We start from the raw sequence: 24,917 nt of genomic DNA, 5'->3' as shown, positions 1-24,917 counted from the left end.
AAAGATTTGTTCAGAGTCCGGTTTTATTTTATATCACTTTTGACATGCAAAATTTCAAAGCAGCTATACAGAAAATCATGCGTTAATGTCTAATGCTTTAAATCCCCAATTGAGCAACTTAAGCAAGCTAAAATTGACTGCATAAAACACACAGAAATGGCCTCATCTGGAGGAAACTGACATTGCAGTCATTGTACATGCATGCTAAATATTATCTGTGTAAGCAGTGCGTGTCTCATTTGGTACTGATCTCTTGTTTTCAACACACATTCTTTGCTGTGGAGTTTCAACTGATGAGACAGATGATGAAGATGGTGGTGGAGATGATGGTGATGTTAATTCTGGACCTAAAACAATGAAACTATGAATTTCTAAAATATGCTTTTTTCATACAGAACTTGACATCATGTTTATAATGGAAAAGATATGTGTTACTGATGTAATTCACACATTCGTTAGACGTGTGAACAGCAGTAATTACAGTCAGAGTATCGTGATGTTGTGGAGATCGTCATGGGTTTGAGGCTCTCAGTTACTCACCTGTTATAACCTCCAGATTCACTTCAATGTATAAATCTTCACCGATAAAGATATCAGTCCCACAGTAGTACGTGTCAGAATCCTCTTGACTCAGATCTCTGATGGTCAAAGTGAAGACTGCTGAACTTGTGTTGTCATACAGAGAGAATCTTCCAGAGTCAACCCATTTATTTTTCTCATTAGTCTTGATGAGGTCAAAGCATATGAACAAGGGAACTTGTCTACAAAAATTCTTTGCATTCGTCTTATATATTTTGTTATATCTGCATGTGATTGTGACTCCGCCTCCTGAATATCCCATCACACTGAAGCTCACGACACCTACAACAAACCAGCATCTTCATAAAAACACTAATATTAATGGAGATGAACTTTCAAATTGCTTTTAAAAACCAATTGAACAACATGAACTGAAGTGAAAGACTCTCCTCATCAAATCTATGCTGTTGTTAGTGATTTACTCTGAGTTCAGATTCTTACCAGGAATCATCAGCAGAGTGAAAGTCCAGATGATCTTCATTCTTCTCTCTTATTAAATGATCTTCTCTGTTGTCAGTAGATTCAGTTCTTCTGAAGCTCTCGATGTGTGTTCAGATGAGCTTTGAGTGTTTCTTTCCTGGTTACATGTTTAACATGAAGTGCTGAATGTGACAGAGATGCCCACTTCCTCTGAGAGAGAGAGAGAGAGAGAGAGATAGAGAGAGAGAGAGAGAGAGAGAGAGAGAGAGAGAGAGAGAGAGAGAGAGAGAGAGAGAGAGAGAGTGCGTTTGTGTTTATAGCTTTGGGGAGAATCCTTTGAGGGGTTGGGGAAGTTGGATTTTTAATAATTAGTTATAATAATATAAAATAAATAAATACACCTTCAGAGCAGGAAACCAAATCCTCCAACACACACCCATGACAACACCTATCTGTAACTAAAAATATGTTCAACAGGAAACTTCAATCTTGCTGTGAATGAAAAGAAAAGGGAGTTTTCTACATGATACAATTCAATATTTCAAACAATTCTAATTTAAACCTGGATAAAAAAAGCAAAATTTGCAAAAGCACCCTAAAAGCAAACAACTTGTGAACTGAATTAGGACAATACCCTCTATTAATCAGTATCCAATAAAGAGCTCTGAAATTCTATAAGCACCTGAAATGCAGTGAGCCGAGCTCATACCAGCACAGGAGGTGCTGCTGACAGCATAATCTGGCCCAACCAAAACATACAAATCACACACAAAAAATTACATTGCCTATTGGAAAGATGCCTCAATTGCAAAAGAAGAGATAACAAACCAGCAGAATACCTGAGCTGTTTAAAAGCTTTTAAAGTAAGAAAGACACTAGCTAATACAGACTGAGTGATCACTGCTGGCTGTAGATAGAGGACGGCACAGACAGAGATGGCAGCCACGAGAGAAGAGACTACGTGAGATTCAGAGAGAGGTGGAGATTGAAGAACACTTCCTTCTACACTGTCATCACTATCACATTGCCTACACAGCAAAATCCCCAGAATTAAATCATCACTGCTCAGAGCACATATGGTCCCACTCTACAGAGGGTTAAAGTAACACTGAATCAGTGTTAAAGTGAATGAGATAATTAAGAGATTAATTAAGTGATGATTGACCATTTGTGGTAACACCTGATGATAATGTTCTAAAGCAGGGGTCTCCCCGCGGGATTATTTTGTGGCCCCCTACTTGACATCAAAATTTAGTGTTAGTGCGGCCCGCACGTTGTTCTGAAAAGCACCTTTTTGCTGAGTCGTTGTGTGTGCCGCGATTGCCATGCTTGCTGCCTCCTAAACTATTTTTGCAAATATATTGGTTTGTTGCCTCAGGGCAACAATGTGTTTTGAGGGTACAAAAACTCCAAGGTTTCTACATCGGTGGAATAAGGAAAACAAGTGATATGTGCATTAGAAAAGGTTTTATTTTGAAAAATATCAATCACAAATGGTTTCAACCAATCCCAAAAATTAAACAACCCCAAACTACTACTAATTATAACTAACTCCTCCTTTATAAATTCAAGTCAAGTCAAGTCAACTTTATTTATATTGCGCTTTTATGTAGATTGTTTCAAAGCAGCTTTACAGTGTTAAACAGGAAAATAATGCAGCATAATTTTATTCAGCTGTATAGCCATTCTGGAGAAAACGCTGATGTCATCAGTTCATTTCAATTATCATACAGTGACAGTGTTTCACGAATTACGAAATACCTCTAGTTTTGTTTTCTTCCAGCTGCGCTCCATTTTTCTGGCTGCTGTTTTAAGGGCCCGGGTGTGCTCATTGTACCACGGCGTTGGACTATTTTCTCTTCTTTAAGCGCAGAGGAGCAACTGTGTCTAAAGGACTGGAAAAGAGAGAGTCAATAGTTTCTGTTGCAACATCGAGTTCTTCTATACTATCTGGGTTGCTGAGGAGATGATACTGATGAGGAAGATTATTTAAATGTTTATTATCATACAATATTCATATAAACCAAACAAACACACACACATACTCATGCACACACAAACATGTTACTAACCCCTAACTGACCACTGACCTCTTATCTCTCAAACCGGATTCAGGGATCCAGTCGTCCTGACTCCCTCTCAGAAGGGTCATCTGGTTTATCTGCAGTGGAGCAGACCATCAGATCATCTGGTTTATCTGGAGTGGAGTAGATCACTGGATCATCTGGTTTATCTGAAGTGGAGTAGATCATCAGATCATCTGGTTTATCTGCAGTGGAGTAGACCATCAGAGCATCTGGTTTATCTGCAGTGGAGTAGATCACTGGATCATCAGGTTTATATGCAGTGAAGTAGACCATCAGATCATCTGGTTTATCTGCAGTGGAGTAGACCATCAGAGCATCTGGCTTATCTGCAGTGGAGTAGATCACTGGATCATCTGGTTAATCTGCAGTGGAGTAAATCACTGGATCATCAGGTTTATCTGCAGTGGAGTAGATCACTGGATCATCAGGTTTATCTGCAGTGGAGTAGATCACTGGATCATCTGGCTTATCTGCAGTGGAGTAGATCACTGGATCATCTGGTTAATCTGCAGTGGAGTAGATCACTGGATCATCTGGTTAATCTGCAGTGGAGTAGATCACTGGATCATCTGGTTTATATGCAGTGGAGTAGACCATCAGATCATCTGGTTTATCTGCAGTGGAGTAGATCACTGGATCATCTGGTTTATCTGCAGTGGAGTAGATCACTGGATCATCTGGTTTATCTGCAGTGGAGTAGACCATCAGATCATCTGGTTTATCTGCAGTGGAGTAGATCATTGGATCATCTGGTTTATCTGCAGTGGAGTAGACCATCAGATCATCTGGTTTATCTGCAGTGGAGTAGATCACTGGATCATCTGGTTTATCTGCAGTGGAGTAGATCACTGGATCATCTGGCGTATCTGCAGTGGAATAGATCACTGGATCATCTGGTTAATCTGCAGTGGAGTAGATCACTTGATCATCTGGTTTATCTGCAGTGGAGTAGATCACTGGATCATCTGGTTTATCTGCAGTGGAGTAGATCATCAAATCATCTGGTTTATCTGCAGTGGAGTAGATCACTGGATCATCTGGTTTATCTGCAGTGGAGTAGATCATCAGATCATCTGGTTTATCTGCAGTGGAGTAGATCATCAGATCATCTGGTTTATCTGCAGTGGAGTAGATCATCAAATCATCTGGTTTATCTGCAGTGGAGTAGATCATCAGAGCATCTGGCTTATCTGCAGTGGAGTAGATCACTGGATCATCTGGTTAATCTGCAGTGGAGTAGATCACTGGATCATCAGGTTTATCTGCAGTGGAGTAGATCACTGGATCATCTGGCTTATCTGCAGTGGAGTAGATCACTGGATCATCTGGTTAATCTGCAGTGGAGTAGATCACTGGATCATCTGGTTTATCTGCAGTGGAGTAGATCACTGGATCATCAGGTTTATCTGCAGTGGAGTAGATCACTGGATCATCTGGCTTATCTGCAGTGGAGTAGATCACTGGATCATCTGGTTAATCTGCAGTGGAGTAGATCACTGGATCATCTGGTTTATATGCAGTGGAGTAGACCATCAGATCATCTGGTTTATCTGCAGTGGAGTAGATCATTGGATCATCTGGTTTATATGCAGTGGAGTAGATCACTGGATCATCTGGTTAGTCTGGGTGGAGTAGATCACTGGATCATCTGGTTAATCTGCAGTGGAGTAGATCACTGGATCATCTGGTTTATCTGCAGTGGAGTAGACCATCAGATCATCTGGTTTATCTGCAGTGGAGTAGATCATTGGATCATCTGGTTTATCTGCAGTGGAGTAGATCACTGGATCATCTGGCGTATCTGCAGTGGAATAGATCACTGGATCATCTGGTTAATCTGCAGTGGAGTAGATCACTGGATCATCTGGTTTATCTGCAGTGGAAAAGAGAGAGTCAATAGTTTCTGTTGCAACATCGAGTTCTTCTATACTATCTGGGTTGCTGAGGAGATGATACTGATGAGGAAGATTATTTAAATGTTTATTATCATACAATATTCATATAAACCAAACAAACACACACACATACTCATGCACACACAAACATGTTACTAACCCCTAACTGACCACTGACCTCTTATCTCTCAAACCGGATTCAGGGATCCAGTCGTCCTGACTCCCTCTCAGAAGGGTCATCTGGTTTATCTGCAGTGGAGCAGACCATCAGATCATCTGGTTTATCTGGAGTGGAGTAGATCACTGGATCATCTGGTTTATCTGAAGTGGAGTAGATCATCAGATCATCTGGTTTATCTGCAGTGGAGTAGACCATCAGAGCATCTGGTTTATCTGCAGTGGAGTAGATCACTGGATCATCAGGTTTATATGCAGTGAAGTAGACCATCAGATCATCTGGTTTATCTGCAGTGGAGTAGACCATCAGAGCATCTGGCTTATCTGCAGTGGAGTAGATCACTGGATCATCTGGTTAATCTGCAGTGGAGTAAATCACTGGATCATCAGGTTTATCTGCAGTGGAGTAGATCACTGGATCATCAGGTTTATCTGCAGTGGAGTAGATCACTGGATCATCTGGCTTATCTGCAGTGGAGTAGATCACTGGATCATCTGGTTAATCTGCAGTGGAGTAGATCACTGGATCATCTGGTTAATCTGCAGTGGAGTAGATCACTGGATCATCTGGTTTATATGCAGTGGAGTAGACCATCAGATCATCTGGTTTATCTGCAGTGGAGTAGATCACTGGATCATCTGGTTTATCTGCAGTGGAGTAGATCACTGGATCATCTGGTTTATCTGCAGTGGAGTAGACCATCAGATCATCTGGTTTATCTGCAGTGGAGTAGATCATTGGATCATCTGGTTTATCTGCAGTGGAGTAGACCATCAGATCATCTGGTTTATCTGCAGTGGAGTAGATCACTGGATCATCTGGTTTATCTGCAGTGGAGTAGATCACTGGATCATCTGGCGTATCTGCAGTGGAATAGATCACTGGATCATCTGGTTAATCTGCAGTGGAGTAGATCACTTGATCATCTGGTTTATCTGCAGTGGAGTAGATCACTGGATCATCTGGTTTATCTGCAGTGGAGTAGATCATCAAATCATCTGGTTTATCTGCAGTGGAGTAGATCACTGGATCATCTGGTTTATCTGCAGTGGAGTAGATCATCAGATCATCTGGTTTATCTGCAGTGGAGTAGATCATCAGATCATCTGGTTTATCTGCAGTGGAGTAGATCATCAAATCATCTGGTTTATCTGCAGTGGAGTAGATCATCAGAGCATCTGGCTTATCTGCAGTGGAGTAGATCACTGGATCATCTGGTTAATCTGCAGTGGAGTAGATCACTGGATCATCAGGTTTATCTGCAGTGGAGTAGATCACTGGATCATCTGGTTAATCTGCAGTGGAGTAGATCACTGGATCATCTGGTTTATCTGCAGTGGAGTAGATCACTGGATCATCAGGTTTATCTGCAGTGGAGTAGATCACTGGATCATCTGGCTTATCTGCAGTGGAGTAGATCACTGGATCATCTGGTTAATCTGCAGTGGAGTAGATCACTGGATCATCTGGTTTATATGCAGTGGAGTAGACCATCAGATCATCTGGTTTATCTGCAGTGGAGTAGATCATTGGATCATCTGGTTTATATGCAGTGGAGTAGATCACTGGATCATCTGGTTAGTCTGGGTGGAGTAGATCACTGGATCATCTGGTTAATCTGCAGTGGAGTAGATCACTGGATCATCTGGTTTATCTGCAGTGGAGTAGACCATCAGATCATCTGGTTTATCTGCAGTGGAGTAGATCATTGGATCATCTGGTTTATCTGCAGTGGAGTAGATCACTGGATCATCTGGCGTATCTGCAGTGGAATAGATCACTGGATCATCTGGTTAATCTGCAGTGGAGTAGATCACTGGATCATCTGGTTTATCTGCAGTGGAGTAGACCATCAGATCATCTGGTTAATCTGCAGTGGAGTAGATCACTTGATCATCTGGTTTATCTGCAGTGGAGTAGATCACTGGATCATCTGGTTTATCTGCAGTGGAGTAGATCATCAAATCATCTGGTTTATCTGCAGTGGAGTAGATCACTGGATCATCTGGTTTATCTGCAGTGGAGTAGATCATCAGATCATCTGGTTTATCTGCAGTGGAGTAGATCATCAGATCATCTGGTTTATCTGCAGTGGAGTAGATCATCAAATCATCTGGTTTATCTGCAGTGGAGTAGATCATCAGATCATCTGGTTTATCTGCAGTGGAGTAGATCATTGGATCATCTGTTTTATCTGCAGTGGGGTAGATCATTGGATCACCTGGTTTATCTGCAGTGGAGTAGATCTCTGGATCATCTGGTTTATCTGCAGTGGAGTAGATCATTTGGATCATCTGGTTTATCTGCAGTGGAGTAGATCATCAAATCATCTGGTTTATCTGCAGTGGAGTAGATCATCAGATCATCTGGTTTATCTGCAGTGGAGTAGATCACTGGATCATCTGGTTTATCTGCAGGAATGTAGATGACAGACCCTAAATGTGAGACGTGACCTGTAACAAATGTAATGTCCTTTACACTGATATATAGATGCAACACACGCAAATATTCAAGAAATAGGAGTCATAAAGAGCAGCAGACAAATATGATGATGTGTTTGAAAAGGGGCTGATGGTTGAAACCTCAGTGGCGTCTTATCTGATGAATAACAGGAAAAAAAAACAATTTAGGTTGTTTTCACACCTATAGATCGTCTGTTCAGATACAGGAACTTATTTTTTAACACTTTTGCATTTTCTTCTTGGTTTGGTTAGGTTCGTTTTCACAAGGCAACCTTTCAAACTGTACCAAAATGTGTTCACGCAAGTCACATGCAAGTACAACTGTCCTCTTATTGGTCAGAGTTTCCTCTGCATCATCCATCAAGATGATTGACAAGTTAGCACCAAGAGCTTTTTGTGGCTTTAATTGATACACGCAAATACTATACTAATGTAGCCATTATTCCATTGTTAAGTTATATAATGCATTCATATATATTGAGATGGTGGTCCAATGGGTTAAACCATGTAACTGATACGCAGAAGGTTGCTGGTTCGATCCCAGCGGTCACCACCAGTGTGTCCTTGAACAAGGCACTTTACTCCAGGGGGATTTTCCCTGTAATAAGGACACTGTAAGTCACTTTGGATAAAAGCGTCTGCCAAATGCATAAATGTAAATGTAAATATTAATACTGCAGCAAATTCAAACACGCTCTCTCTGGATCTCCCAGTGCCGTCTAGAGGTTAACAAGACACACGCAAACACTATACAAATGTAGCTGCATTATAACTAACGCAGCTAGAGCAGGAATCAAGGCTTCATCGGGACAGCATTCTTGCATGGAGAAGTGCAATTACACAACATTTTAAGATGAAGAGGAGCTCTTTTGGTTTTCAGCTGTGATAACTAATGTGCTCACTCACAGAATCAGACACTAACTGCTTTGTATAGCACATTTCCCATTATGAATTATAATACCATTTGGTTTGTTAGTCCGTTTGGTTGGATTGCTTTCACACCTCAAGCAAACTGTCCCAGAGTTCGTTTGCCATCTGGCCGATTGTTTTGGTGCGGATCCAAGCGCGGATCCCAGCAGGCACAGGATGTAGTCAGTCAGAGGTTGGGTTTTGGTTGAAAATGAAAATTGGTTTGACGTCTAAATCCAACATTTGTTTGACGTCAAGCTCCAACGTTGGGAAGGAGTTGAATTTTTGTTGGAATAAACATTACCCCATGTCTGACGTTGATGTCAAACAAACATTGGGTTTATACGTCAACACGACTTTCATTTTGAACCAAAATATGACGTATGACTGACGTTGGAGTCCAACGTCTTACTGACATACTGTGCCTGCTGGGAGTGTTTCTAAAACACTGACACTGAATTCAACTTAAATTAAATAAACATTAATATGTTCTAATGTCTTCTGTAGATCTGCCTAATAGCTGAAAATTAGGTAATTGTATAATTGATTAACTTTGCAACACTGAAACTATTGTTTTCCTGTTTATTACTGTGAAGCTGCTTTGAAGAAATATTGTAAACTTATTTTATTTGATGACCAATTGGCCTGTAATTAATTTCTACTACAGCTACACTTCTAATAAATACAATCACTTACCCTGTTTAACCAGCAACACAATCTCTGAATAAACATCAAGCAAAGGCAAACATAAAGGCAGAATTAAAGGCCTTCATCCTCTGTTCTCAGATCAGTTATGGTGACGGTGAAAACTCTGGCCGTCGTGTCGTTAGTCAGAGAGAATCTCTCGTATTCAGCTGGAGATCCTGATTTAACCATGATGATTTAATTTAACACTGAACACTTGCCTTTACAAAAATACTTTGAATTTGATTCATATCCAGATTCATATGAGCATCTGATGTCAACTCTCTCTCCTCTGAGTCCTATAACTGTCTCTGGAGCACCAACAACAACAGCTGAAAACACAAATATCATTATATAGAGCTGTTCTGTGTGAGCAAGAGTCATAAGCAGACCAGAATAACTTACAGATATCATCCATATGAGTCTGATGATCATGTGATAACAGAGGAAAAACAAGAGAACATGTCAAACTCAGTGTAAAAGAGCTCAGAGTCTCAAACTCACCTGTACAGATGCTGGAAAAGAGCAGCAGGACGTCCCACATGATGAAGTGTTTCGCTTAAATAAAACACCAAATTCTGTGTGACAGACGTTACGCTCGTTCTCTTCCGTACTGAGTGAACAATGTGTGTCAGCAACTGAATTGACAATTTCCTTCCCCGTCTGTCTCTCTTACCACATCCACCACGGGACATCTTAAAAAAGCACATTTAGTCTAACAAACAGCACATGCTTCGCATACTGATCAAAACAGTAGGCTACTTAGTTTCATAATATATTTAAAAAATGTTTAAATCAAAATCAAGACTAAGATAAGGTCACAATGTGTATATTTTAGGTTTTGTAACTAGTCTCAGTTTCAGACTGCACCCTCTACAGGTGATGATGACTACAACTAATCCAACGTCAGTCAGACGTCTTATTTTGATTGAAAATGAAAGTCGAGTTGGCGTCTAAACCCAACGTTTGTTTGACGTCAAGCTCCAACGTCAGACACAATTTTGGTTGGAATAAGCACCGCACTGTAAAAAAAGGGTGAAATGTATGAGCAGAGGAGGATTAAACAACTCCCCAAACAGCATTACCAGCTTCACACATTACTAACCAGACTGACTGTATTTCTGTCAGACGTCTACAGAAGCTCTTATTGAGAATTAACAGAGGTTTAGATGTTGACATTTTATTGAAAAAAATTGTTAGTTTGAAGTCAATTTCAATTTTATTTTAGTTGGGTAGTTTGACTCTTGACTTTTTAACATTAGTTTTTCTCTGGCTGCTGTAACTGTGTGTGTTATGGCAAGAACTGCAAGAGAAAATGTGATCAGATGATATTGTCTTACTTGACGATAAAGATATTATCATCATATTTCATATTTCACTGATGTCATCCAGAATCTAATCATTTCATACATGATCATTTAGTATTATTGATTATAGCAAACCTGTAATTCTTCATTGTCCACTAAACATGTTTATCTCCAGCTCAGACATCAATAATCACCAAAAAGGAGCTGTGTAGTGTTTTATGCATTATCTTGGCAAAGCTACTGCCTTTTGCACCTGAACTTCTTCACGGTGACAATCGCGGCGTTTTTTTTTACTTGTTGTTAACTTTTCTGGTTAGTAATATTATACACTCTATATAATACTGATAACAGTAAAGAACACTTTGGAAATAAATAAATAAATGTAGATTTTACTATATTTGTACAGTATTTTTCATTTATGGTTGATCACAAATTCAACATTTAAAGGCACGTATACACAATACAAATTACACACATCACAAAAACACAATTAATCACAAAAAAGTACCTTAGTTACTAGGGATGCAACAATACAGTTAGTCCACGGTTCAATACATACCTCGTTTTTAACCATGGTTTTCGGTTCGGTTCTGATGGCTTGTCACATCAGTTTTTTACTATTCTATTTTTATAGTCAGGTCCGAATCTTCAAGATTGTGTAACCCGGAAGGCATTTTTGAGGAAAAGTTGTTATACCACATTTTTAGAAAGTTCAATGTCTCCTGAATAAAGATCCACCGTATAACATTGAAATAAGGGTCCCATTTTCTTGTAATTGTAATCGAAACAATAGGTGCATTATTCACAGCCGAAACACTACAGGTGGATAGGGTAACATTTTTAGGTTATATATATCACCATACAACTTTTCTAGTTTGTCACTTACATAGAGACCAAAAAATGTTGTATTACAAGTTTTCTGAAATGTCATGTTTACATATGCAAATGAGGCATTATCTGTTTAAATATGTGCTAATTTGCATAATCTAAACTTTTAAATCGGAATTGAAATCCACAGACTCGAACAGACAAAGTGTAATGAAATTAACAGTTGTGCTATGTATTGTTGTGTATTTTCTTTACACTGATCTGAAGGAATACAAGTTAAGGAAGCAAAATAACACAAAATCTCAATTGACCACTGCATAAAAAAACAACAACAGTGTTTTTGGTTGTACTTCAAGTTAAATAGTGCCATGAGCATTATGCAGGGATCAAATGCCTAGCCCTTTTTGTAACAAATTTGATGCAGTGCCACCAAAACAGGGACAACAGCGTTTGGATATGTCAGTGAAGTCTCTTTAGCATTATAAATAAGACGTATAATTTCTTCCAGTTTGCATTTCTGATTCGCCTGATCATGGAAGCTGTTTGCAGTCTCAAGCGGATTCACCAGTCCCCAAATTTAGAAGAATGTCTCATCTGTCAAGATGATGCCTCATCCTCCTCATTGCTTCTCTGCATTGGTTATTGGTTATGACACAATAAAGTACTCTTTTCATCACATACCGCCACAGCAAAAACTGCACATTGCAACCAGTTTCAGAAAATTGTTTGGTGCGATATGATTCCAAATTTAGGGGGGCCAAGCTTGTTGACACGGTGGCTCTGGCCTCCCCCTAGAACCACCACTGGACCTGCACCTTTGTGCATTCCAGCAAATGTTGCCCTATTTCATGCGGTATAACCACATCAACTATGCTTGGTGGGGGACCATCTACCTGAACGAGATGCACCAACTTCCACAGACTGTGAAGAAGGAGTTTGAGGCTGGAAACTTTGTAGTCAAGCGCTCTTTACATCGCTTCAACCAAGTGGATCCCGATCATAGTCAGGAGTGGCTAGGCTGTATTGGAAAAAAGGGAGGAGGAATTGTTGGTATCACAAAGACATCTTCAGCTCTTGGCAGATGGGCTCTGTCTTTCAACTTCCGATCCCGAACCCATCTCACAGAAAGGGCAAAGTCAACTGGATACATTTGTAGAGGAGAGGCTGTTGCCATCTGAGGGGAGAAGAGTCACTTTCAGGGACAAACTGAACAAGAACAAGTATTTGACTTTTGCTTCCCTGTTTGAAGTTCAACAGTCAGACCCAATCACTGGGAAGGCAAAAACTGTCAAGGCAGACAGAAACATTCTACAGCGCCTCATTGCTGCATATGAGGCAGGACGCCCAGTCAACCTCAAAAGCATTATGATGCATGAATATTTCATTGTACCTCTGTCCTTGGCAGAAGATAATGGGCAGCTTCGTTCAGGTTCAAAGGCGATACTTGTTAAGGTCTTGACTGTTGACATTCCATGTCCCAACCACCTTGGTGCCACAGACCTACAAGACGAATCAATGCTTATCGTTGATGGTCAAGCTTTGGTCATTGCTATTGGGAAGCCACAAGAAGCAAAGACTTTTGGAGACCTGGCAGACATCTTTGTGGAAACTGTTCTCCGAAGTGGAGCACAGTTCCAGCGAATCAACTTGATCTCACAGAATTCCGTGAAATGAACACGGGCTCCTTAATTCAAAATCCGTGGCAGTGTCACGGAATCGCCAAAAATTCGGAAGTGATGCCTATGTAAGTCAATGACAGTAGACGCGTTGGGCATGTTGGTTATCATCATGAAACTATGATTTTTGCCATTATGACATGGAGTGTGATTCTCGATTTAATCAGCCAGCATAATTTTATTTACAAATATTTTCATTTTTTTACAGTATTTAGACACGTTTTGAACACGTAACCCAATCCCTTCCCTAAACCTACCCAACCTACCTACTCATTTGTTAAAAAAACAGGATATAACAGGCAGATACGAATGCAGGTACAATTTATTCAAAAAGTACACATATTCCAAGTGTTCCGAGGCCAAACGATTAATTTGTGTGAAGAAAATCCCCAAAAGCAATCAGCAGCGTCGAGTCCATCCGCCAAATATCAAAAATACATTTAAAATTTTACCGCCGGAAGAAACGTTACGTCAGCTTTGACAGCATTGGCTGTCGTATGTCTCGTGACCAATCGCGTCATTACGTCGGCTTTGATTGTAAAATGCCATTGGCTCTCGTGTGTCTAGTGACAGATTGCGTCACGCTAAAGAGTAGTGTGTATTATTTGAATGAGATATGAATGAGTGTGTTCACGGAGCGGCGGGATCATCATTTTAGCGATTAAAACATTAAGATCAACTCTGTTCTTTTATATGAAGATATCGTATGACTTCAGAAGACTTGGAATGCAACATGAGTTAATACTTTTATACAGTTTTGGTCAGTTTTTGCAATAAATACCTGTGGCTGTACTTGTATTTGCCTGTTAAGAGTTTTATATTGTTGAGAGTGGGTAGGTTTAGGGTAGTAGTGGAGTTAGTTGCTCCAAAATATAAAAGTAGCCTATAAATATTCATAAAATCATGTCTACTTTTTTACTGTCATTGACTTGCATAGGAATCACTTCCGTGGACCCATCACGGAATTTTCGGCGATTCCGTGAAACTGACACGGATTTTGAGTTAATGGACCCGTGTTCATTTCACGGAATTCTGTGAGACCAGCGAATTGATGTTCTGTTTAATCGCTACCACACACACTCAATCAAGAGAGGAACACGTAAAAGGCGTGGAAGAGGCTTGGTGGCAATCAGAAGACTAGTTGAGGGCAGAGATTTACCTCTTCCCACAAAATGGGAGAACTTTATCGCTCACAAGGACAACAAGGCAGACCTTGCTCGATTTCTATCACAACAGCTGATTGTGAGAGCACCAGACACCAAGATTATAGTTGCTGCAGGTGGCTTCAGCGATGAAGGGAGGGTTGAAGCATCTAATACAACCCTTAACACTGACAGTTTGGAAGCTAAACATGAAGAAGCAGACACAAGAATTATCCTTCACTGCATCAGAAGCAAAGCATCAAAAATTGTTGTTTCTGCAAGAGACACCGACATCTTACTGCTGATTGCCCACTTCCACATGATGCCATGCCAAAAGATCTGGATGAAGACAAGTACAGCAAAGGAGAGAAAGTACATCCCAGTTCATGCTGTAGTGGAACAACTGCAGATGGAGCCACAGGTCCTCGAGCTACTTCCTGGTTTCCATGCTCTCACTGGGAGTGACTCAAATTCATACATTGCAGGACATTCAAAGAAGACATGCTGGGAAGTTTTCAGAGTATTCACATCTACTAACGGGGCTTGGCGAGGGTCCTGAAGTGAGTGACCACACCATTCAGAATGCAGAACAGTTTTTCTGCAAACTCTATGGTGTAAAGGATGCTGATAACATCAATGAAGTTCGAGCAAGCATGTTTGTCAAGGGCATGACAATAGAAAGACTGCCCCCAACCAGAGACGCTCTCTACTTCCACATTCAGCGCTCTCACTTCCAGGCTTTGGTCTGGCGGCAGGCCCACCTGCAACAGTCAGTTCTGCCCCCCCTGAAACCATGGGATGGAAGACAGAGGGGAATTCCCTTATTCCTCAACTCATGTCACTTCTCCCAGTTCCAGATGCCTGTGAGGAGTTAATCACCTGTGCCTGCACCACTGGGTGCAAGACAGCCGATGCGGCTGCAAGCCTAATCCATGCACTGCATCTTGTAAATGCAGAAAGTCCAATGATACTTGTATGAACAAATAACTTTTGGAATATCTGTGATCACAGTATTGTTGCTTGATTTTGTTGAAATGTCAGAGTTCCAGCAGCCATTTAAACATTATAAATTGTCCCTTTCACGTTAATGTTGTTTTTTTATTGTTACATGGTTAAATATTCTGAGAATGCACAGTTTAGTTCTAATGTTTAAACTGCAATAAATGCATAAAAACTTTTTTTTTTTTTTTGGCAGCCATTTTGTTTTTATTGTTTATGCCAAAACAGTGATGTTTACAACTAGTTATATGGCTGAAATGGATTCAGCACCTAAAAATCATATAGAAACAACACACAAGTACTTTTCCTCAAAAATGCCTACAGCATCTTATCCAGGGCTATTTATCTATTTTGGGACTCGACTATTAGGCCACAGGAACAGCAAGAGGGTAAGGAGAAAAAATACTATTTTTTATTGCAATACTCTATAAAATATACATTCATTCTTATTAAAGCTACTGTATTCAAGTTTTTCAGTCAAGAGCAGTGAGTGATTTTCTCTTTGTCTTTTGTTGTTTTATTAACCATTAAAGGGATAGTTCACTCAAAAATGAAAATTCTGTCATCGATTACTCGCTCTCAAGTTGATTTACACCGAATAAAGTCCTTTCTTCTGTTGAACATAACATATATTTTGAAGAATGTTGGAAACCACACAGTTGCTGGTCCCCATTGTAGGAAATAATAATATGGAAGTTAATGGGTACCATCAACTGTCTGGTATTCAACTGTCTGGGTTCAACAGAAGAAATGAATACAGGTTTGGAAAAACAGAGTGAGTAAATAATGACATCATTTTTAGAGGTGAACTGTCTCTTTAAGGACAGCGTTTTCACTAGGCTACGCTGCTGTCAATTTAAGACCTGCATGCATCTAATATACAGACACACGCCGATTTTACTTTCACTTTAGACATAACCGACTGTGTTTATGTTAACCTTGTGTGTGACAGTATTAGCGCAGTAAGACTATAATCACGTGTTTGACAAGAGCTTAGTGTGCGCGCTCGGAAAAGCGCATGTTAAAACCGTACATAAAACCGTACATAAGCACACGAATGAAATGTTTAACCGGCAAGGCTTTAAAACGCATGCAAATAATGAACTTTCGTGATTGTGAATAATTATAGTGTTCCGTGAGTATAACTCTACCACTAAAGTGTGATGTGAATGTATGTCGCGTTGTTCAGTATATTGTGATGGAGGCAAATGATAGAATGTGTAGAAAAATTATTAATTAAATGCAAAACCGATTAATGCCGTACCGAACGCCAATCCGAGTTGAGCCAAGGATTCCAACAATAAAAGACACTTGAGCCATGCCTAACGGCTCAGAAGTTATAAGCCATTTCGTACTTTTGCCCGCTGTAGCGCCCCCGTCAGGCCGATCGGGGTGTGCCTCGGTGACGCTGGAAGTCATTGTGAGTACTCCCAGCCCTGAAAGTTTCAAGTCTCAACGACTTACGGTTTGGTCTGCCTGATCAGTTTTAGATGGAGAATGATGCATTAAAGGGGTGGTAAAACACATTCTTTTGAAGGCTTGACTGTGTTTGTGGGGTGCACTGTGACATGTGTTCATGCTTCGTTTAAAAAAAAATTGCCTTATTTTTCATATATTTGACCTTTATTCTACACTGCTCTGTCCCTCCTTGTAAAACGGTCTGATGCTTTCCGGGTTGTATGAAGCCAGTCCCTCAAAAATACGCAGTGGGCTCTGATTGGTTAGCTGGCCCAGTGTGTTGTGATTCGCTAACCGCAGTGCACGGGGAAACGTCACGCCCCATACCTGGAGGCTGTGCTTTGGTCGGCGTCAATAAAACCATATGAGAACATTTGAGTGAAGATGATCGAGCAGAACCTGTTCAGTCGTCAAGTGTAAAGACTGCGGATCTATAATGATCGCTACTGAATGGCACTTTAACTTTTGTATTTTTAGAACGATTATAGCCAAATATCTGTCGCAAGAACTAACCCAAAACGAACACTAAGCACTGGCTTTGCTATAGTAGCCAAATCACACACAGAAACATGTTTAGCAAGCCTGAAGATAAACAATACATAAAAGCTCTAATCAAAGAATAATTTACACTAATGTCAGGTTCGCTGTTGAGATTTTAACGTTAGTGTTTGTAACGTTAGGTGTTCGTCGGATAACGTTAAGTATGAATGAGCATTTAACAGACTGGTTTGCAGAACAGTGTTGTCATCTGTTTACTTCCTTGCTACAACCTATTACAGGAAAACACATCGATGAAAAATAAATCAGACTTACAGGTTGTGGCCCGTAAACAGCTTCTGTTTGTAAATCCAGCTTTCAGGACAAGCCGTTGTGCATATCCTGTATTGAACTCGCGAAGTTTGTGGAAGTTTGTGTTGTCCTCCGTGAAATGTGCAGCGCGCGCGTCGTGCATCCACGCACCGGCAGTGTTTTTTTCACGCAGCTGACGTTGTGCAAATCCGGCATTGAAATCGCGAAGACGGTGGATGTTTTCCTATGTGCTGCAGGAGCCCTGCGCGCCTGATTCCCCGCTGACTCAAACACACGTGCATATAACATGCTGTGTGTTAAACGCTCTGCAACGCACCCCCGTCCCAAGGAAGGCTGAACAGAGCAAGTACCCCAGACCTGCAATCCGGATGGAAGTAACAGCGTTTCCTCGTTATCGCGGCAACAACACTCCAGCCTAACTAACTTATACCACAACAGCGCCGCGATACAAGATGGCCTCACCCTCCCTTATTTAATATTCTCGGAGGAGGGGTTTATGTAAATATTGAGCCTGGTGATGTCAGCAAGCCCTGGAGGAATGTGTGTAGTCGCCTACTGGCCGTTTGCTGTAGTCCTTAGAAACTGATTTCTTTAAAAGCAAATATCTCCCTTTGCTTTAAACTTTGAACGTTGTAACTTTGCAGATGTTGTTTATGCTCAAGCAGCAACATTACACGCTAGCTAAAGTTAGAATAGTGAAATCGTGGTTTACCACCCCTTTAAGGGAAATTTAGCAATTACAATAGGGTTTCAGTCCTTTGGGCTTGAACCCCTAATAAGAAGGGCATAAAAAGGGCCTAAAAGCCTATAAAAAATAAACTATAGTGTCTGAGAACTTGACTTTTTAGCTGTTGGTTACAAAAACATTATCAAGCGTTTTGACATGTACATCGGCGCGTAAAAAGGTTGATTTTTGCATTTTCAGCTCATTTATCATGGAAATGTGGTGGTTTTCTTTTAACCTTTTAAACTGTAATACCTATCCTGGTGGCTCAATCTCCGCACGCTTCTTTAGAATAATATAGCGCACATGCTCAGCTAATTTGGTGAAGTTTTGCCCAGAGCAGACCATTTTTCAGTCATTTAATTGTCATTTTGCATAGGACAATATAGAGCATTTTTTCACCTTTATAAGAGTTAAACCCCCATTAATGGCCCAAAGTCCATAAAAGTTTGCAAGCTTCTTTAGGATCATGTGATGCATGTGCACACCCGATTTGGTGAAGTTGTATGCAAATCAGGCAGGAAGAGGGACGCTTTCAGCCATATGATTGGATTTTCCATATAAATACATCATTTTGACACCTTTTTAACTGTTGTAGCGCCACCAAGTGGCCAGCCGCTGCGTCCTTTATCACGCATCCACAGAATGAGCTCTTACATAAGCGTGCTGAGTTTGGTGAAAATATCTTGTTTCCGTGGACGAGTTATGGCTAATTAAGTTAACGAACATTTGGGGGCCCTTAGGGACCGTGAACCCAAAATTACACTTTTTTAAAAAAAAAATTTGACATTCAGACTCCAGAGAATCTTGCTGCGCTGGTCTGGTTCTGGTCAGGCCAAAAACCTAGGACTAGTTCGCAAAAGTAGGTTTTTGGAAAAAGCCAAAATACCCAACATTTTTCCCATTGTGACGAGCCAATCCGATTCCAACGATATAAGACACTTGAGCCCACGCCTAACGCTTTAGGAGTTATGAGCCATTTCGTACTTTTGCCAGCTGTAGCGCCCACTTTGTGCTTTGACCCCTAATAATGATATATGCTTCACTTGCAATCCAGAAAAAAACATAGTTAAATTAGTCTATTAAACTGCAAATATAAGTATCACATGAAGATTCAGCTTCAGAAATTAATGCAATTATTACATTTATATGGTTCTTAATATGCTTATAAATATATATTATATTATGTTATACTATATTATATTGAAAGGATCTCATTTGTGTTGTGGTGTTGGTTGAGGAAACACAGCTGTAAACCAGTTGTTTCTGTGTCCTTGTCCTCAGTTGGTTAGTTAACAGACCCCTCACAAATCTCAATAAGAGGAGAAATCTGTTTTTCAGGCTCACATGGTTTAACACATGAATATGATCATTCATAAACCAGCTGCAGGAGATTCAAAATACAAAGTACTGAAAATCCTGTTTCAGCATCATCAGAGTCGAGCAATAAATACTGCTCAGATTGTGTTTCAAGAAATCTGTTCATGCAGGAAACTGAAAAATAAAAAATCAGACTCACCCGTTCATAAATCACTGGATTAAACACTAATGGAGGACGCCAGCAGACCTGAGCAACAGATCAACAGTACAGTAAAACGTAATTAGTTAGACTTACTTAAAATCTCTACAGCTAATCATAAATTTTGAAAAATATACACAGCAAAAACTCCTGTGTTAAATTAAATATCCTGGGAGTATATGTGAGACCACACTCAAGAGTGTTAAAGGAATAGAGTGTTTAAATAAGAGTGTTAAAGTAACACTGAAGCAGTGTTAAAGTAATGAGATAATTAACTGATTAACTGAATGATGACTGGCCATTAGTGATGAACACCTTTTGATAACAAGCAGAATCACCAAAGGAGAAAAATCACAATGGTGCTTTAGTTGGGCTCTTGACCCTTGACTTTTTTATATTTAATGTATTAATTTTGATATTTGATTATACAGGGTATCCCATACTTTCAATTATTTGTTCATTATGGACCCAATATTGCACGCCCTGGTCAGTGATATTCAGAAATAAAAAAATCCCACATGATGTGCCGTATGCTCCTTTCATTGGGCCTTTAGTTTGACCTATCCTGATGCAGATTTGCGGAAATAACATACTCCACTCATAATGATTTCAGAAGAATCCAGAATAAATAATTGTATTTATCAGGTAAAAGTATATCATGCCAATTACATAATTAAACAGTTAGAAGCCAAATCAGAAATAACCTCAATACAACCTCACGTTGTGTCAAACAAGTTCTGTTTACACACTGCCTTTTTCGCATTTGTAGCAAGCGTTTTGTCCATTCAGAGCCACTGTACAAGCAAATGCCAAAATCGGGACTGGCGTCTGACTAGTTAATCCACTTCATCTCACAGCACAAAGCACTGTATGACAACAACTAGCGAAGAATCAAACTGAGCCACTGACATCCTCAAGTAAACTTTGAATCGCTTGGGATAATCCTAACATTTCACAGATTTAAGAGCTGGTTTTAGCACTAACATGCTTTGTGAAATACTCTTAGAGTCCTAAAATTAGGACTGACAAACCCATATTTTTTTTTGAGTTTCTCCTAAATCTGCAAGTTAGGAGCTACTTTTAGCTTTAAGATGTTTTGCGAACACGGCCCCTGGTGCACTAATTACAAAACAAAACAAAAAAAACATTAATTCACACAATTTTTTTAAAAATATTTTTAGCTTATCTTCTTAGTAAGCCCTACCTGACTGTAAACCTTATAAAACTGTTTTGTACAGAAAAGTGTAAAAATATTGAATAATTTTATTTTACCATATTCTCATTGATCACTGAATATATCGGACCCTCGTCTGTTGCGATGTTTTGTGGATGTGTTGCTGTTGTGTAGATCAGTTCTGTCCTGCTGTCCTCTGTTGCTTCAGGCGACTTTATATTGGCATAATAATCACAGTCTGTATCTGTCACCTGATTGGTTAAGTGGGTGTGACCAGGGTTTGAATTCGGCTGCTGATTGGTTACTGTGGCGTAAACAATAGAGACTTTTGGGCGGGTGTTGAGGTGTGATGCAGGCGTCTGATTGGACGAAGATACAGGCGTCTGATTGGATGAAGATGCAGGCGTCTGATTGGATGAAGACGTTACCGCGGCGGCGTCTGTGTTTGGAATCTCTTCATACATGCAGTCAGTCTGAAAAACAACAAATACATCAATAATTTAATAGTTGATATAAATAATCCTAAAATCAGTAAACAATAATTGAACACACACCTCTGTATTTTGATGCACACTTTGCTGAAATAAAGCTGAATGAAAACAGAGAAATACCAAATCAATTCCCACTCTAAAACAGAACTTAATAATAATAATAATAACAACAACAACACTGGTCACAAACTGTACCTGTCCCACTTTTCCTCTTCCTCTTTTTCAGGATGAGGAACGTTCCAGGACACAGAGTCAGAACCAGCAGAACCAAACCCAGACCACCAGCAACAGAAGCCAGGTCTGTACCAACATTATATTGCATAAAATACACTGCTGATTCTGATTATACTGTCAAATGAACAATAACATTCTTATCATTGTTACAAATCATTTTTATTATAGTACTATAGCGTATTGTAATAGCTTATATTGTAATTATATTGTGTAACTGAAGTGAAACCGCAACGGTAAACCTCAACTCTTCAGAAGGAAACGCTTCTCTTTATGGTTGATGTCAAAGCAAGTTAACCACACCAATTTCCTTTCTCCAGAATGAGCTTATGCTACGTGATCAAAGCTGGGGCCATTGCATTATGGGTAGTGTAGTTTGTGTGCTTACTAGTGTTTGGCTGATAGAGTTCAACTACTGTTGTTGTTCTTGTTGTTGGTTCAGTTTCTATTTGATGAGTCACTGATGGAGAGAAACACCAGTGACGTGTGAATGTGCCGCTCATGCAGTCAGAACATGAACACACATAAACACGGCTCTAAAGTCACACACACAAACTATTCACATCATGTGAATATGAACAGAAGCTGTCTTTTTTATTCATAACACTGATTACTTACATTTTAATGTTCATTCTAAAGACACTTTCTTATCCCAAACTACTTGTACAGTTTTAATAACAGGGAGCAAACATCTGAGGACTTCAGTGTTCAACACAGAGCTTTAATCTCATATATAAATGTATTCAAGCACATTTAGATGCACAATATTTAATAAATAAGAGTCATAGAGCGACAGACAGAACTGACCTGACTGTGGATTCAGTTCTGTTGTACTGAAAGACGACAGTGTTTTTGAAGAAGGGCTGATGGTTGAAAACTCACTGGTCTTGTTTTCTGAAGGGTCACAGGAAATATCAAATAATGAATTGATCATTCACTCTAAGGGACATAATTACAGATATCAAAATGAACGACTCACCCTGTTTAACCTTCAACAAAATCTTTGAATAGACATCAGTTATAGCCCCATCAGTCTTATAAGTCCTCTCCACAGCACACCAGTATTTGCCTTCATCCTCTGTTCTCAGATCAGTGATGGTGACGGTGAAAACTCTGGCCGTCGTGTCGTCAGTCAGAGAGAATCTCTCGTCTTTAGCTGGAGATCCTGATTTAACCATGATGTTTTTATTTGACAAACAATGCCCTTTACAAAAATACTTTGAATTTGATTCATATCCAGATTCATATGAGCATCTGATGTCAACTCTCTCTCCTCTGTGTCCTATAACTGTCTCTGGATCACCAACAACAACAGCTGAGACTGCTGAAAACACAAATATCATTATATAGAGCTGTTCTGTGTGAGCAAGAGTCATAAGCAGACCAGAATAACTTACAGATATCATCCATATGAGTCTGATGATCATGTGATAACAGAGGAAAAACAAGAGAACATGTCAAACTCAGTGTAAAAGAGCTCAGAGTCTCAAACTCACCTGTACAGATGCTGGAAAAGAGCAGCAGGACATCCCACATGATGAAGTGTTTCGCTTAAATAAAACACCAAATTCTGTGTGACAGACGTTACGCTCATTCTCTTCCGTACTGAGTGAACAGTGTGTCAGCAACTGAATTGACCATTTCCTTCCCCTTCTGTCTCTTTAACCACATCCAGCTCTACACGACATCTATAATGACTCACCAATTCACCAAAGCTGTGTTTTATTTGGTACAGAGAGATTGAGGAAGGGATGATTCACTTCATTATAAGGGGGTATAACACAACCGTAGTTGATCCAAAGTGCTTTACAATGCAATAAAAATAAAACAATACAAATAGAAATGGAGAATAAAATCAACTATCAAAATGTACACATACATAATGTTGAACACCAGTTAAAATTTATTTTAATTTAAAATACATACATAGTATCACTCAAACGCTAGAGAGGAAACACAAGTCTTTAAACTGGATTTAAAAGCCTCCAGTGATGGAGAGGTCCTGATGTTCAAAGGTAGACTGTTCCAGAGCTTTGGGGCAACTACAGAGAAATCTCTATCAACTTTTGTTTTACAATGAGAACGAGGGACAGATAAAAGTAACTGATCACAAGACCTTAGTGACCTAGAGGCTGTGTATGGCCTGATAAGATCACAAATACAATATGGGGCCGAATTGTGCAGTGCCTTGTATGCGAAAAGAAGGGTCTTAAAGTCGACTCTAAATTGTATTGGTAGCCAATGCAAAGAGGCAAGGACAGGGGAGATATGAACCCTTTGGCTGCTGAACTGAAGACAGTGCAGATTGAGGTAGGCCAACGTACAGTTACAGTAATCCAATTGAGAGGAAACTAGTGCATGAATCACAATTTCATGGTCTTTACTAGAAAGAAAATGTTTCACTTTTGCTATAGATCAGAGTTGAAAAAGCTACTCTTTACATGCTTGTCAAATTGGAGAAGAGGGTAAAAATGGACAGCAAGATTTTTTGCACGATTGTGTAGGTTGTTACTTAAAGGGGTCATAGAATGGTACATGCACTTTTACAAGTTGATTATACAGAAATGTGTGTTGGCAGTGCCTGTACACAACCATCCTATATTGATAAAAAAACATCCAGTGTTTTTTTTTAATCTCCTTATATATTTTCCCCTGTCTCAAATCGAGCCGTCCGACCGTGTGACGTTACACGGTGTACGCCCCCCCTACGATTGTTGATTGACAGCAGCGTTTCAACACAGACCCGCCCTGAGCGAGCTGTCATCAGTCCGCCATTGTTGATACTCTGGAGCAGAATGGCGTCTAAGCGATTGTGGTGTTGTGTTGTTGGGTGTAATAACGAACACAGCAGTCATTTTGATGTTCCTAAATCCGAACTGCTGAAGACCCAGTGGCTGCAGTGCTGAGTTTTGTTTTAGAAGGGAATATTCCCCCCGATCAACGTCAATGTTTGCGCAATCATTTCTCAGCAGACTGCTTTATAAACGAGCGTCAGTATAAAGCAGGTTTTGCTAATAAGCTGCTCTTGAAAAAAGGATCGTGTTCCTGCTGCACCTCAGGAAGATCGAAGATGTGAGTGTAACGTTTTATTAACCTTTATATTAATCTTTGCAAATCGCTTGCACGCTTCACGATGAATGAGGCTAAAGTTTACAGGGTAAGTTACATTACGGCATGCTTTCTGTTTATGACGTTCTCAATATAATTCATAATCCCACGTTTATAATGAACATCGCGTTATGTTTGTTATTACAAACTGTGTACTCGGGTGATAAAGTTAACGTGGTAACACTACACTAAGCTTACTTTTGTACATGGTTTATAACGGTGTCTGTTACTGATTA

General features: G+C 39.8%; 1 protein-coding gene across 2 annotated transcripts; it reads right to left on the bottom strand.

The window, feature by feature from the left end:
* Nucleotides 1-11: 11 nt before the first annotated feature.
* Nucleotides 12-23,149, bottom strand: LOC307123101 (uncharacterized protein). 2 transcript variants are annotated; one of them, XM_079811492.1, is made up of 13 exons: nucleotides 23,070-23,149; nucleotides 22,553-22,897; nucleotides 22,381-22,467; nucleotides 21,962-22,033; nucleotides 21,538-21,642; nucleotides 21,406-21,440; nucleotides 20,950-21,324; nucleotides 19,678-19,725; nucleotides 9,719-9,772; nucleotides 9,227-9,546; nucleotides 1,021-1,209; nucleotides 541-861; nucleotides 12-347 (listed from the first exon to the last, which is right to left on the bottom strand). In XM_079811492.1, exons 1-10 carry the CDS (start codon nucleotides 23,107-23,109, stop codon nucleotides 9,514-9,516), a joined length of 1,194 nt encoding a protein of 397 aa, XP_079667618.1. In that variant the 5' UTR covers nucleotides 23,110-23,149; the 3' UTR covers nucleotides 12-347; nucleotides 541-861; nucleotides 1,021-1,209; nucleotides 9,227-9,513. The 2 variants fall into 2 exon arrangements, with proteins under 2 accessions (XP_079667618.1, XP_079667617.1); XM_079811491.1 differs by lacking the exons at nucleotides 9,227-9,546; nucleotides 9,719-9,772.
* Nucleotides 23,150-24,917: the final 1,768 nt, after the last annotated feature.

This window comes from Gobio gobio, assembly GCF_949357685.1.
Source record: "Gobio gobio genome assembly, chromosome: 3".
In the NCBI taxonomy this organism is placed as follows: Eukaryota; Metazoa; Chordata; class Actinopteri; order Cypriniformes; family Gobionidae; genus Gobio; species Gobio gobio.
The sequence above is the reverse complement of the archived record's forward strand: the minus strand, read 5'-3'. Positions and strand labels throughout refer to the sequence as shown.

Bases quoted from the DNA above. Each gene is read 5' to 3' on its own strand.
- LOC307123101 (XM_079811491.1), bottom strand. From the start codon at position 23,109: ATGTGGGATGTCCTGCTGCTCTTTTCCAGCATCTGTACAG. The intron at 22,898-23,069 runs GTGAGTTTGAGA...TTGTGTTTTCAG, and splicing joins CTTTTCCAGCATCTGTACAG to CAGTCTCAGCTGTTGTTGTT. The intron at 19,726-20,949 runs GTAAAATAAAAT...TCTGTTGCTCAG, and splicing joins CAGTGATCAATGAGAATATG to GTCTGCTGGCGTCCTCCATT.